This window comes from Leuciscus leuciscus (assembly GCF_965113295.1).
Source record: "Leuciscus leuciscus genome assembly, chromosome: 13".
In the NCBI taxonomy this organism is placed as follows: Eukaryota; Metazoa; Chordata; class Actinopteri; order Cypriniformes; family Leuciscidae; genus Leuciscus; species Leuciscus leuciscus.
Genome location: NC_138737.1, coordinates 10753899 through 10768744, shown reverse-complemented (window position 1 = coordinate 10768744; position 14846 = coordinate 10753899). Strand labels below are relative to the sequence as shown.

At 37.0% G+C, this 14846-nt stretch overlaps 1 protein-coding gene across 1 annotated transcript in view; it reads left to right on the top strand.

Moving 5' to 3' along the window:
* Positions 1 to 3865: 3865 nt before the first annotated feature.
* rnf220b (ring finger protein 220b) overlaps positions 3866 to 14846 on the top strand; it is a 33507-nt gene continuing 22526 nt past the window's right edge. The window contains exons 1-2 of the mRNA XM_082188489.1: positions 3866 to 4115; positions 5570 to 6307. Of these exons, the coding sequence (XP_082044615.1) occupies positions 5686 to 6307 (622 nt within the window). The 5' untranslated portion in view covers positions 3866 to 4115; positions 5570 to 5685. The remainder of the gene's footprint in view (positions 4116 to 5569; positions 6308 to 14846) is intronic.

Genomic DNA, 14846 nt, shown 5'->3' with positions numbered 1-14846 from the left:
AACAAAGGTGAAAGTAATTTCTGAGCCATTAGCATCACCAAATGGAACTGTTATTTTATTATTATTTAAATAGGTCTACTATTATAGTACTTATTAAAATTTAGAATTAGCTTTTTTTATATTTTCAGTTTTAATAGTAAAATTTTAGTGATTTTATATGCTTTTGTCATGTTTATTAGTTAAAAAAAATATATTTCTATGTAGCTTTAATTTATCTTTATTTCAGTTTTAGTACTTCAACTTATTTTAGTACAACAAACTTATTTTAATTCAGTTAGTTGCAAAGGCAACATTTGTAATATTTTTGATTATGGTTTTCAAGGTGTGATCTTATAAATATTTTTTTATTTCTTTTATTATTATTTTTTTTATTTTTTTTTCTATCAACGGAAATTATTTTTAATAGTTTTGATTTTAGGTAACTACAAGAACACTGAATGGAACTGCGAAAATAATCCTATCTTCCATTGGTTGGACAAACAGAAAATCCCTCCAAAAACTCACTCCATTGGTTAGGCCAATGTTGTTATATTAGACTAGTTGGTATGCTCTAACAGTGCAATGTTTTGTTAGCTCTACATTATCCTTTTCATAGGAATCAAGATTAAAAGTATTTAACATTGAAATTGTTATATTTAACACCGTTACACATACCTTTAAGATTTTATTTATATTTTTAGCTCTTCAATGACACACCGTCCACTAACAAGAATTCACACTGCACTGAAAATCTGAAAATAAAGCCCCACGACACACGCACAAAAAACCGAAGGGGTATTTGCATGTGATAAAATCATTCGTGTTTGATTTAAGAGTGCTGTCCTCGGGCAAGACACTAAGGTGTTTCTATCACGCCGGCTACACCTCATTGCCTGTGATTATTCAACTCTCAGAGAGCCCCCTCTGCCCCAACACTTTCAGCCCCAAAATAATATCTCATATATGCATTATCCAGCCCCCACGGCAGCCCCCTCATTACTAAGGATCATTCCAGAATTAGATTCAGTCCTTCCAATATTGGTTCCAAGAGCTGGTTCCTTTGTACTGTAGTCAAAGGTTAAAATACCAATCACGATCGCCCCGACTGATGGAGTCAGACATTTTAATATTCGCTTAGCTTGGTAATTGTGGAGGGACATAATATCGTTCTTTCTCCTTGTCCTAAAGGTAACATGTAAAGTCAGAGAACAGAAGTGTGGCCCAGTATGTCTGTAGGACATTTGAAGACATGAATACGGGCGAGGATAATGACTTTTCCTATACACTTCTCCTGCATTTGTAAAATAAAGCAATATAGTCTTGTGTATTTTTGCTTTTAGTCCCTCCGGTAACAGTATGAACACAGTAGCCCGGTTTATGAAAGTTGGTCACGTTGTGTGTATTTGGCGCATTACATCTTCAACCTCAGACCTTCGTTTGCTGTTTCTGTCTGTAGTGATGCCGGGGTCTTTGTTAATCACTGTTGACACTGTGAGGAAGGGAGAAGACCGTTTGTGCTCAGGCAAGGAGCGTTTGTTGATCATTATTTTGGGAGTGTCATGTCAATGTCAGCCCTGTGGCGAGGAGAGACCGAGCTTACAGAGGGAGGAGGCAGTGGGTTTGGGGGTCTCAGCCTGTCATTGCTTCTCACTGTTAGTCACTTCACAGCCCATACACTCCTGATCAGCCCCCTAAGCTCTGTGCACCCGGACTGTTTTCCTTGACCAAAAAGACATGAGGATTTGCTGCGTCCTTTTTTTTTTTTTTTTGCTGCGTCTTTGTCCTTTTTTTTTTAGAAACCCTTATGCATGTTTAGAAAATACACCCTTAAAAATAAATGTTCTTTATTGGAATATGCTTCCATGAAGAACCTTTAACATATTGTTTCGATCCTGTCATGGAAATGTGGTGGCGGGATACTCTGAGTGAAAGAGAATGTGCTGTGAATTTGTAAACAGAGGTGCTGATGGGACACTGAGAGGGAGAGAACAGGGGAGTATCATATTTTAACCTTTTGTTTCCTGCAGCAGGCGCCAAGACTCCTGGGAGGAAGCGATCAATGATGGACACCATAATGCGTCTCGCTGTATTCCTTGTCACACTCAAGCCTTCTGCCTGTTTTGGGAGTTCTTCAGTTCACACACACACATATGCACAGATGGTGAGGCAGTGCAGACAGCTCATCAGTTTGACACTCACTACAGTTCTCCATCCTGAGTCTTTCTCATTATATATACACACATACGTTGGTGCACCTATCATTGAGGACATTCCATATGCGTATTGATTTTCATACTGTACAAACTGTATATTATATCCCCCTACACTAACCCTACCCCTAAACCTACCTACCCATCACAGAAAACATTGTTTCGTATGTTTTTTACGTTTTTTTAATTGAGGACTCAGGAAATGTTCTCATAAACCTTGTTTACGTTGTAATTCCAGTGTAATACCCATGTCATTATACAAATTTGTCCTCATAAAGCACACACACACACACACACACACACACACACACACACACACACACACACACACACACACACACACACACACACACATATGACAAAAGAAAATAACATTTCATATGTAACTCCTCCCAAAATTGAATATTGATATAAAGCTTTTTGTCAATGCATGATATTATATGATGCATCTTTACCCACACTGCTCTCTCGCTTGTCCCAAAAACTTAAAAACAGCAATTAAACTCCAATTAGGTTCATGGCTTTGCAGAATTAACTGAACTAATTTGATTCACCACTGAATAAATGAATTTCAAAAAGAAAGAGTTTGACTCAATATTCAAAAACGTGCCTTCTAGCACACTGATTTATTCGTTTATTTTCATTTTAGGACTCGGATTATGAAGCAAGAGACTTAAAAGACTTTGTTAATGATCTTGGAAGTCATAATTAGCGAGTCTGGAACCTCTATTAAACTGTGATTTAATTTACTCCAGCTAATACCTTAGTTGTTTATGAGAGAGTAACTTTATTTTATCTTCCCTCTCTATACAAACAGTTTATCAATGGCCAATATCTTCAATAAATGTGTTTGTTTTTATTTTAAAAAGTCAAACTTTTTTTTACATGTTTACATTAACCAAATTATATATATTGTTGCTGTATAATAATAAAGTATTATAATATTTATAATGCATAATGTAAATGAGAATGTTATCCAAAACAGAAGTGATACAGGACAGTTTTAAAATTGTTCTTTCAACAATTGAACTTTTGATAGAAGGGACATTTTTTTTTTTTATAATAATTTGGCTTGCTGTTTGTGTGTCTTATTTGCACTGGTTTGCATGCTTGATTCTTGTGGACATCATGTCAGATCAGATTCTGACCAGTCTGGGTGGCTTTGGGTCATTTGTTCTGAGGCCAAAGAGCACAGCGTGTTAGCATCTCTTAAAATAATATAATTGCAGTCTTACCGTTAACAGGCCACGTTTTGTCACCGCTTTATATTTGTGCCACAGTTACGCTTACACTGTTTACTTTGTGTGAAGGATGTCAGATTAAGTGAATTGAATGACCCTAACACTAAAAGTGCTATATGATGTTTAACCAGCAGATGGACACCCGTGGTAGCGTATCGAGTCCGTACTAATACAGATAGAAAAAATGTAGCCTATGTTTGAGGCATTGCATTTTTTGGTGTCCAAATTTATGTCTCAGATGAACTGACATCATCCACTGTAGAGGCGCAGAATGGAGATCTACATTTGACAAAATATCCAAGTCGGACAGGGAGGTGGAAGATGATAAATTTAAAGTTAACAGAGCGGGACGGGCTGAGTGGAGAGAGGGAGAGAGAGAGAGAGAGAGCGAGCGCGTGGCGGTACAGTGAGGGGCTCACGCGCATTAACAGAAGTGCGCGCGGATCGGATGTTGACACATCACGCGCATCTGCATAATCTATATCACAGCGGTCGCACGCGCAACACAGCTCAACTCTTTACACCTCCACTATTGTTCTCAAAAAGCGAAAGAAAAGAAAAAAACTTATAACGGTCTTTTCGCGCTTTTTTCTTTCAGTCGTCTGCAAACTCTCCTGACTGACATCATCTGAACTCGAGCTTGGATAAAACAACAGTTGATGATTAAGAGATGCTTGACTACATTGTGAGTATTATAATGAGTCTTTCTTTGTTATATTTTACTAATGTGATATGTGGGGGACATTATATGTTTTTGCAAGTGTTCTTGTTGTGTTATTCTAGATTTTTTGTTTAATAAGGATCAATCACAGTTTGTTGTTGTTGTATGCTAAGCATTAACTTTATTATTAACCAGAGTTCACTGAAACTTTAATTGTAAGATGCATCAAATTTATTAGGCGGTGTTCGAGGAAAGTTTTACTTTTGAGTACGTTTTTTGCGAGAGATATCTCATTCCGCTGCATAAATTACATCTTTCATTGAACTGAACAACACCTGTGACCCGAACAAGTTATAAAGCATTAAAATAGAAAATTGCACTTAAACTTTGAACATAAATGTAACATCTGGCAGAAACTGAAAGGAAATAGGCCTTTTTTCCCCCCTTTAGATCGAATTGAGTTAAAAGCAGATTTGAGTCTCAACATCAAGTCTTAAAAGCAATATTTAAACGCTTAGTTCACTGTCTTGAAGAAAATCACTCACAACTTATGCGAACTGTTATAAAAATGAGTTTTTTATTAGTTTTTTTTCTATTATAAAAACAATCGTCCATCTGTTTAATTAATTCACATTTGAATGAACTTTATCTCAATATTCATACGTTTTTTTTTTTATTATTTTATATTTGTTTTATTATTATTATTAATATTATTATTATTACGGGGTATTATTGTTGTCTTTGAATACGCAATTATTTCCAAATGACCGAGATCGTAAATAAGTAGCTCGGTCTTTAAAAGAAATTAGGCCTATTCGGTTTTTAAAGGACTGTTAAATTACTAATAAGTTCTAGTGTTTTTATTTTATTTTATTCCTTTAAAATTAGCAATCCGGAAAGTTCACTAATCATCATTAATCTATAAAGTGGAATTGACAAATAAATAATGAGTTAAATCGGAAGTTTACGAATAAAAACCTACGTGACATTTTTTCTTTGTGAACAGCACAGACTATTTTTAATTGATACGTGTTAATTAACGTAGAAGGGCAGTTCTAATACACTATACACTTTATATGTAGCCTAGTGATTTTTCTGAAAATGTATTTTTACCAAGATCATTTATTTTGCATTATTTAGCCCAATTTTTGTTTACCTTTTAACATTAAGGCAATAATAATGGATAGACTACTTATTTTAATAACATCTCTTTGTTTAAGTTCACACAATAATATGCCTCCGACCTGTACCCTATAGGCATTTCTTTAAGGACTCATTCTTAGTCTAATTATTCTAGCAACTTTAGTGTTACTGTCTCAGTCACGTCTTTAAAAAGAAAGAAAGAAAAATGCTCTGAAATATAGACTTTAAGGAAGTTTTACATTTCTGCCTTTTGCCTGTTTCTTAAATAACTGTTTTTCTTTCAACCACTTGAAGTTGTTTTTTAGGATCATAATACTGACTTTTTTTCCCAACAGCTTTCTGTCAGAGAATGACTGGTCTGTAAGGCTCAAGTCTATAAGCATTGTGTCCAGTGCCCTTCAGGCCTCTTCATCACATTACACTGAGTTTGGGTAGACACTCCACTGCTCAAATGGACCTCCATCGGACTGCCTTTAAGATAGAGAACTCCTCCTACATGCCCAATCCTCTGACCTCCCCTGCCCTCATGGTCCTGGCATCAACAGCCGAGGCTGGACGAGATGCCTCTGTACCCTGCCAGCCCCATCGGCCATTTGGAGTGCCAGTCACTTTGGAAAAGGACATGCACCTCCCGTTTTCCAGCGGCTCATACACCTTCGCCTCCATGTACCACCGGCAAGGAGGCTTTCCCACTCGAGACTTTCCCACCCCTCTGCTTCACCTTCACCCACAGTTTGCCCCACCCAATCTTGACTGCTCCCCACTGGGTATGCTCAACCATGGAGCAGTGGGGGCCTTCCGACCGTTCTCCTCCCCACCTGAGGAGCGTGATGCAGGGGTATACCAGTCTGCCTTCCTCCCTGCCAAGCGCATGAAGGGCTGTATGGATCCAGAGGCATCACCCCACCTCCGCTACACAGATGTAGAGGGAAAAGATTTTGACTTTTGTGCTCGTGTCCCTACTGGTTCTCCAAATGCCCTGAAGGTATCTGAGGATGCTGGGAAGAAGCTCTTTGGCTTGTCTGGGCTGCTGGCGGAGGGTTCGTCTGGCCCAGAGGAGCACAAAGAACCAAGTAAGTATCACACACAATATATATATACATATGCAAAAAGCCCCCCCCCCCCCCCCCCCCCCCCAAAAAGGAGAAAACTTTATTATTATTATTAATGTTGCAAAAAAACATGTATTTTAATATATAATTAATAATATGTAGTATATATTATGTAATAACTATATATCATTATACATATTATATTATAATAAATGCATTATATATAATTATTTAAATATTATATAAAATAAAACATTCTTTATTTTTATAAATTTGGGGGTCTTTTTGCTTTTATTCTTATAGGACAGTAGAGTGCAGATAAGAAAAGCAAAGGTGAGAACGGAAGGGGAGAATGGGATTGGGACAAAGCCAAGAGCCCTTATATATCCTGAGCATATGTCCCACTGTTCCACATCTTTGGCATGTACTTTTAAAAATAATAATAATAATAATTATTGGTGCTATAGGAATGTGTAAACAATATACAGGTTAATACAGATCAGCCTGAGAGGACACAAAGATCTGCAAATATTTCATGCAAGCAAGACTGTCATAAAACTAAGTTTTGTTTCTATGTGTTAAGTATGACTTACAGCTCCTGATTTTGTTATATAAGTCCCATGCAGTCCACAGACAAATGCCAAAAGTAGGTCTAGTCTAACCTAGTAGGCTATAACCGTTAGGCTATGCATGGAATAAGTACCGAATCACGAACAAATGATCTTGAGATGACAAAGGCGAAGGATTCGCAAATCTCTCAGCTCTAGACAACTTGTCAATGATAACGAGCAGGAGATGCTGCTCGGCAAGCGCGTCTCTGAGTGCGACACCTCCGGCTCAATATCGCCCCCACGCCATCCATCCTGATTTGTTGACAAATGAGTGGGAGAGAGTGTCAATCTGGGCTGTAAGGAGAACGTGGCTGCTCATTACCTTGCTCTGTAATTGGCCGCCGAGGCGAAGGACCCCACGTTCGTGTGGCGCGGCGGGACGGGGAAAAAAAGACGCTCGAGCTTAAATTCGTAGGACATCAGAACTCCTCATGGGGGCGGAGGGGTAGAACCTGCAACATGAAAGACACGACAGAGGTGGCTGATGAGACACACTATCAGAAATGAATGTCAATAGGAAAAATAATGACTGACTTTGACAGGTAGAAGAGATATTGTTGGGAAAAAGAGCACCACATCAAGGTTCTTTTAGAAAAGTTTTTGCCTCATCTAGAAGTGGGTTACCCACATACGTTTGACAGAGGATAGGATGCATATCCATACACCTCAATACACTAAATTAGACTTGGTTGTGTATGTGTACACACGCAGTCGCCTATTGGCCACATTTTCCTTTCAGCAAATTTTTTGAAATATTATATATATATATATATATAAAATGTTATAATATTTTATAATATTATAAAATAATAAAATAAATGTATATATATATATATATATATATATATATATATAATGATTTTTTTTCATTACGATACAAAAAAAAAATTATGTTTAAAAAAAAAAATTCTAACATAATTATTACGTTTGTGTTATTCTTGAGAACTAATTTAGGTTCATGAACTGTAAATCAGAGTTTAGATTCACGTGGCCTGATAACCTGTACACAACCTCACACACATGCTGTTGTGTCATCAGAAAGAGATTTGTCATTTGTCTGATATCTGACCCTTGAGCCATGACTCCAAGCACTGTGTTATTTCAGTGCTTGTCTCTCAAAAAATTTCAAAAGGACAGAGTATCCTCACAGCTGTTTAAACAGTTAGATCTTTTATATTCTTTTCAAAGGACAGATGTCTTCACTGGGCCGAATCATGTTTATTTTCCTTCGGGAGGCATTTTAAATTTTTTTGGTCAAGAGCTGATGAGAAAGAAAGAGTAACAGTAAGTGTGGGTAAATGCCTTGTGCCCTGCTGCTTTCTGGGCTTAGGCAGTGTGTGCTTGGCATAAACTCTCTCAGACAGTGTACTTGTGAAATTTGCATTGTCAGACTCAGAATGTAAATGCAAGTAGCTTCTCACTGTTTAAATTTAGATGTACCTGGGTTTCCACAATACTTTTCTACATTAATTCCATTCTCTATCTATCTATCTATCTATCTATCTATCTATCTATCTATCTATCTATCTATCTATCTATCTATCTCTCTATCTATCTATCTATCTATCTATCTATCTATCTATCTATCTATCTATCTATCTATCTATCTATCTATCTATCTATCTATCTATCTATCTATCTATCTATCTATCTATCTATCTATCTATCTATCTATCTATCTATCCATCCTTACCTACCTACCCATCCACCCATCCATCATCCATCCATCTGTTTGTCTGTCTCAAGAGAAAAATCTTCATTGATGGTGGCAAACATCAGGTTTTCGGTATGGCAGTATGTTCCGGTTTAGTTTGGGATCATATATTGTGTCAATAACTCTCAAAGTCATCAGCAGGCTTTTAGCTGAAACCTTTAGTATTATAAGCTTGACAAAGTGAGTTTCACGTTCTTGCTATCAATTACCTCAAAGTTGAACATGTGTTGAAGTTATGGGTTGATCTGGTCCAGTCAGACTGGGTGAATTTGCCCCTTAGACGTGCAATCTGCGAATGTGTAGAACAGATAGAAACACATCTGAGCTCTGTGGCAATTGTTCTAAATTAAACAAGATGGCCTTTAAGTTAAATTTCCCAATTTGAAATGCATGAGTGCCATTCCATAATATGTTAAACTTTGGAGGGTTTTCCCAGGAAACCATGGGAGACAGAGCTGTCAGTGTTTGGAATTTCATTTCTAATTGGTTGTTTGGACCATTCTGGCAGTTTAGTGATTTGGTGATTCACAGTCAGAATGACAGTTTTATCATTTAAGCTATTTGTCGTGTATTCTCTCTGTGCCAGAGACTGCTGTAAGCTGTCTGGTTTTCATTGATGTTGGAAATTACATGGATCACCTCATTCACAGAGAGAGACAGAGGCAAACAAAAGTCAGAAGATATAAAGCTTATCAGTGGGACAGTGGCAGTGCCACTGACTGGAATAATTTATAACCAGAAAAACGCCCTGTTTATTGCTGCTTATTAGTACAGATGAGCCGTAATAAGCAGCCAACTAATCTACGGCCAAGGTGAAGGTGTACATCACCTTACCCTGTTGTGGGTTGACTTTATTGCCTGGGGTGGTGAATTGAATTTGCCATTGTAAATATTAAGTCTTTTGTTTCTTATCACACAGCAGGTTCTATCTCTAATCCCCATGATCAAACCTGAATGGTAGGGGAGGGTAACATTATAAATCTGCCCAGACCCTAAAATGTTATCACTGCTTTGCCTTCTATTCCCCGAGAGTGCCAAGAGAAGTTGATTCTTGTCTCTATGGCAGTACTGCCCTTATGAAGCAAAGTGATTGGGCGGCCTAATTAAGGGTGCCTGTAAGGGACAAAAAGAGCATATGTATGAGCTACAGCTGGCAGGTGCTATAAAAGGTGGCTCATTGTGAGAACTGCAGATGGACTGTATTCAACTGGCTGCCATAGAGATCATAAATCTGGAGATTTTGTCCAGCGGCCACAGTGTTGTATTGATCTGCTCAATGTTCCTCTCATCCTCTTTCTGTCCTTAAAGTTAGAGGTTTGCAGCATTTTGATATTTAGTTTGGTTCTGAAGAGAATATACAAAGATATATTTTGGCCAATAGGTAATGCAAAAAAAAAATCCTATATTATATTATATTAAATTATATTAAATTATATTATATTATATTATATTATATCATATTATAATTACATGATGATGTATACAAATGTGGAATTTATTTTTGCAGGTGATATATCTTATAAAAAAAAAAGTAGCCATTTACTTTCACTTATTCTGTTTGATGTTAAACGAGGCTAATTTGATATTTCACCTCCCGCTGCTAAAGTAGTTTACTCTCCTAATATTCTCTTAAGTGGGAGAGCTTTCATCCTGGTCGGGGGGCTTGATGTTCTTCTCTTGTTTTCTTCCTAATTCATCTTCTCCGGATGGAAGGAATGTGAAAGAGAGGGGAGGTCTGTGTACCACCCATACTGTACATCACAGCAGTCTTCAAACTAACTCCAATCAGCGCAGCTCAGTTATTTCTCAGTCGCTGTTTAGTTATTGTATTTCTTTTTCTGGTGATGTAAGGTTCATTTGATAATTAAAATATTTAACTCAATAACTCTTACATTCAGTTCAGTTTCAGGGTTTATGAATGCCTAATATGTTTCAATTGCTATGTTTCGGATGTTCAAACTGTAACCAGATGTGCAAACTTTTGTGCTTGTGCTGCAATTCCGCTATTAAACGTGAATACATCAAGACTGTTGCTTAAGAATAGGAGACTAATTATGTTCTTCATTGGCAACTTAGACAAACACCTTACCGCAAATATTCTATCATTTAGAGATAATAGTCGTACCCTTTTAAGCATAACCTAGCATAAAAAAAATCTCTTTTTGTTTTGGCTGTTGACTGCAGATCAGATTCATTAACATGCCAAACAAGGGAGTTGTAGGCCTATTACTGGCAGGATCAGTATGCTTGTCGTCTAAGAGCTTCACAGACTCTTGGGGCTCTTGTTAAAGCAGCGCTACTCCACCCAGGGCTTTTATGTGTTATTGGGAACGTGAGACAAATAAAATAGGGGCTTTAGCCCCGGAGGCTCAGTCAGAGCTACGATAACAGCTTTCTGCCGCCATTATAAACTAATTTCTTCACCTTTCCACTTTTTTAAGTAATCCTATGCAAATCCTATTGCATTTTTATTTGGAATGCATTAGATTTAATTAAATAACATGCTTATTAATTAATCAAGTTGCATAATTGCATACATCATTATTTGCTAAAACAAACCCAAAGTAATTATAAGACATTACATTATTGCAGCAGATGAAGTCAATATATATTATATTCAATATATTGACATTACAAGTCAATATATTGTTTGTTTTATTTCCATCTGTTTTTGAATGCAAGGACATTATAATGTAATAAAGATGCTATAATGCAATATCTGAAAGAGTACAGATTCTCTGGATCTAAAAACAAGTTAAGAAGAAGCAGAAATAAGCGATAGAAGCATTGCTTACGCACATGTAAGCTAACCTGATCATAACACATTCATCTCATCGGCATATTAATCAAAACTGAATGAAGTTTTGAATGAATGAAATGTTGAACCCACAAAGAGGTATAGGACTGTGCAAGCTTTGGGGGTGATAATGGACTCAATGTTTTGATCATCATTCTGAATCCAATCTGGATGTAGTCTTTAAGAAAGAAAAAAATTCCCACCTTTTTTTTAAATATTGCTTTTTTATTGAAACTTACCCAAATTTAAGTGTTGATAAAGAAGAAAGCATGAAGCTAGAATTTTTTTTAAAGCATAGGCTCTCTTATTTCTTTTGATATAATGTGTGTTCAGGCATTACAACTAAATATTCTGCGGGCCATGATTATTAAAAAATGCTGCTGCTGGCTGGCAACTTCGCTATCGGGGAAAGAGTTAACAGCCCGTGTTTTTGCTATAATCCAGTGGTGTGGCTAGAGAAAATCTTAATTAAATGCTGTTTAAGAGCAGTTTGGACTTATTTAGGCAATAGACAGCTCTGAAGTACATTGACACTGCACCTGAGTGACCAGCATTGTGTGTGCCAAAGCGGCCCTCTCTGATCTCACATCAAAGACCGACAGGAGGAAGACTGGAAGCATATGGGGCAGGCCAAGGTGGGGAGGGAGCGAGGGAAGCAAAGATTGTCGATTGCTGGCTCAGGACAAAACAGCACATCTCGAGTCCCATGAGCCCACAAATCAGTCAAGCAAATGCAGAGGGCAGAAAGGGCAGAATGTGGGTTTAAATAGTCATTACAGAGGGCCGACAGAGTCAAAGACAACAGGCAGACGATGGCTTGACATCTACCTCTCGGGCAACCGCTCTGTGTTATCTGTCTCTCTGTATATCTCTTAAATGTGTACGCCGTTCAGTTTAAGAGCATGTGCAGAGCCTTGCATTAAGGCAGCAATTGAAACATGACTGTTTAAAAATGACTTGATTGATATTGAACTTTAGATATGTTCATGACGGACATGTTTCTGTGTACAGAGGTCTTTAGAGAGCACCGATTTGGGCACAGTGTTGTTTCTGTGAATGACCCTTGAAACTCAGTCCACCTGTAGGGCCTCTTACATCTGGAGCTGTCATTAGTGACTGATGCTTGGCTGATGTTTGTAATAATATCCAAATGGCTATTCAGTCTTTTTTACACAAGTCACACTAAACACACAGCTGGCTCACCGCAAAGCACTCTTGAGCTATGCTTCAGAGGTTAGGCGATATTGCGAAAAGATGACACATGGCACTTTCCTTGTGTGTGTAATGAGTGAATTGGTTTCACATAAAACAATGCTGCTTTAATATATAGCATGCAGGGTTTGTAAGAATTTCTAATATAATAGAAGAATGCAGTGTTCATATAGCTCATATTTTTCCAGTTACTTTGATTGGACATCCAAAAAGTAGAAATACGTGATTTATTGTTACTATATTGGTTATTTGCTGATATTAGAGATTGTTTTTCCAAAGTCTGCCAATATTGGATACTTAATTGTGCATGCCCATTTCCCCATTTTTATATTTACATTATCTTTTCCATAATCATATTGAAAAACACTAGTAAATTAATGTAACACTTAATTTACAATACAGTTTCATTTGTTAACTTTAATTAAACTGAACTAACAATGAACAATACTTCTACAGCATTTATTAATCTTGATGTTAATTTCAACGTTAATTAATATATTTTGAAAATCAAAAGTTTTATTTATTAACAACAGGTAATGCACTATTTTTATTATCAATAACAGTGCATGCCTTTCAGAATCCATCTCAGCATTCTGAAACATTGGCTCTGATTTCAAAGTTTTCATAACATCAAATATTTGATTCACTGGTTTACAAAGTCTTATTTCATCACTGACCCCTGTGCACCCTGGTATATGTGTGTATTTGCATGGGAGCGTGAAAGAGCCTGGGGAAACGTAGTTTAAAATCCATTGGGGATTGTGTCATAACCATAAATCACTCCTTTGCTAATTGGTAAGAAAACAACAGTCAAGCAGTATATAATGTTTTATGTGCCTCTTATGTTTTTTACTGCGGTACTAACGAGGGGCTATGTCACAGAGTGGACAGGGAATTAACCTGAAAGATGGCTGCTGTCCATAAGCCTCAGTGTTCTTCAGCTTCTGTTGCTTAAGATGCCCCTAATTTGCATGTGGCAATTAGTATGCTAATTGGCCTAATTAGCCCATGGGACCACACAAGCACTGTGGCATTAAAAGCTTCAGTATCATTATGACTCAACAATTCCCACGAGTTAGCGCAATCAAAAGGCCATCACACCCTCCAGAGCATATCTGTGTTTTTTCTTCTTCCTTAAACGTGTTTTGTGTTGATTACACTTAATCTGAAATGTATTTGAAAGTCAAGTTATGTTATCCTTTGTACCGTAGGCATTCAGGCAGACATTCAGGAGAATTTAGCCTCATTTGCAGATGTTAAGAGGGCATCGATAGCTGCGTCCTGAGCAAATGAGATGAGAGATTGAACTTTTAGCTCAAAGTGCCCTTACTGCTGATCTGTTTCATGACCTGATTGAATAAGAACAGAGACCTGTGGATCTATATCAGCTCAGCTGGCAGTGGCCTTTGTTCCTCTGTGCTAGCAGACACGGAGTATTGGCTCGTGGGATTGCTGGGGTATTGATGGGGGAAGGATGAGATGAGCACATACACGTACACACCCAGAGAATGACTTTGGCAGGCTGGGCAGATGAGGAGCATCGGCTATTGTATTTACTCAGGGCTGTGTGAAGGCTCTGTATGTTTGGTTATCCTTGGCTAGGTGAACAAGGCAGAGATGCTGTCTGGCCATGACCTGAAGTAATGTCACCCGTTGACTACTCTTTAGAAAGATAGACAGGCGGGACAATTTATAAAATGGGACAAAGGAGAATACATTACTTTAGATTAAAAGTACATTATAATGCCACAAAAAAAAAAAAAAAAAAAACGTAGGCTATACAACGTATACAACATAGTAGGACATAAATTCCTAAAAAAATTCCTAAAAAGAGAAAAAAAAAATTTTCAGCAAAAGGCCAGTTATATAATCAAACTAAATACTATAAGCTATACTATTCGTATTCTATATATTTTAAATGAGGTTTTCACATTATATGAGGTTGTTTACAATAAACATTAAACATCAACATTAAATATACAAAATATGTAACATAAAAAAAATGCTATTCATTGTTTATTTTGCAAATTTTTATTGTCTATAAATATTTATATATTATATTTGTTTCACCATTTGTCTATTACTTGACCCTGATGAGTGTAGTCAATGCAATAAATAATTGTAAGATCTGAGAAAACTGGAAAAAAAAAATCCCCCATATCTTCCCATAATGCTGTAGAAAAATGTAAAATAATGTAATTTCCTGGATGTGAAAGTTTTAAGGAA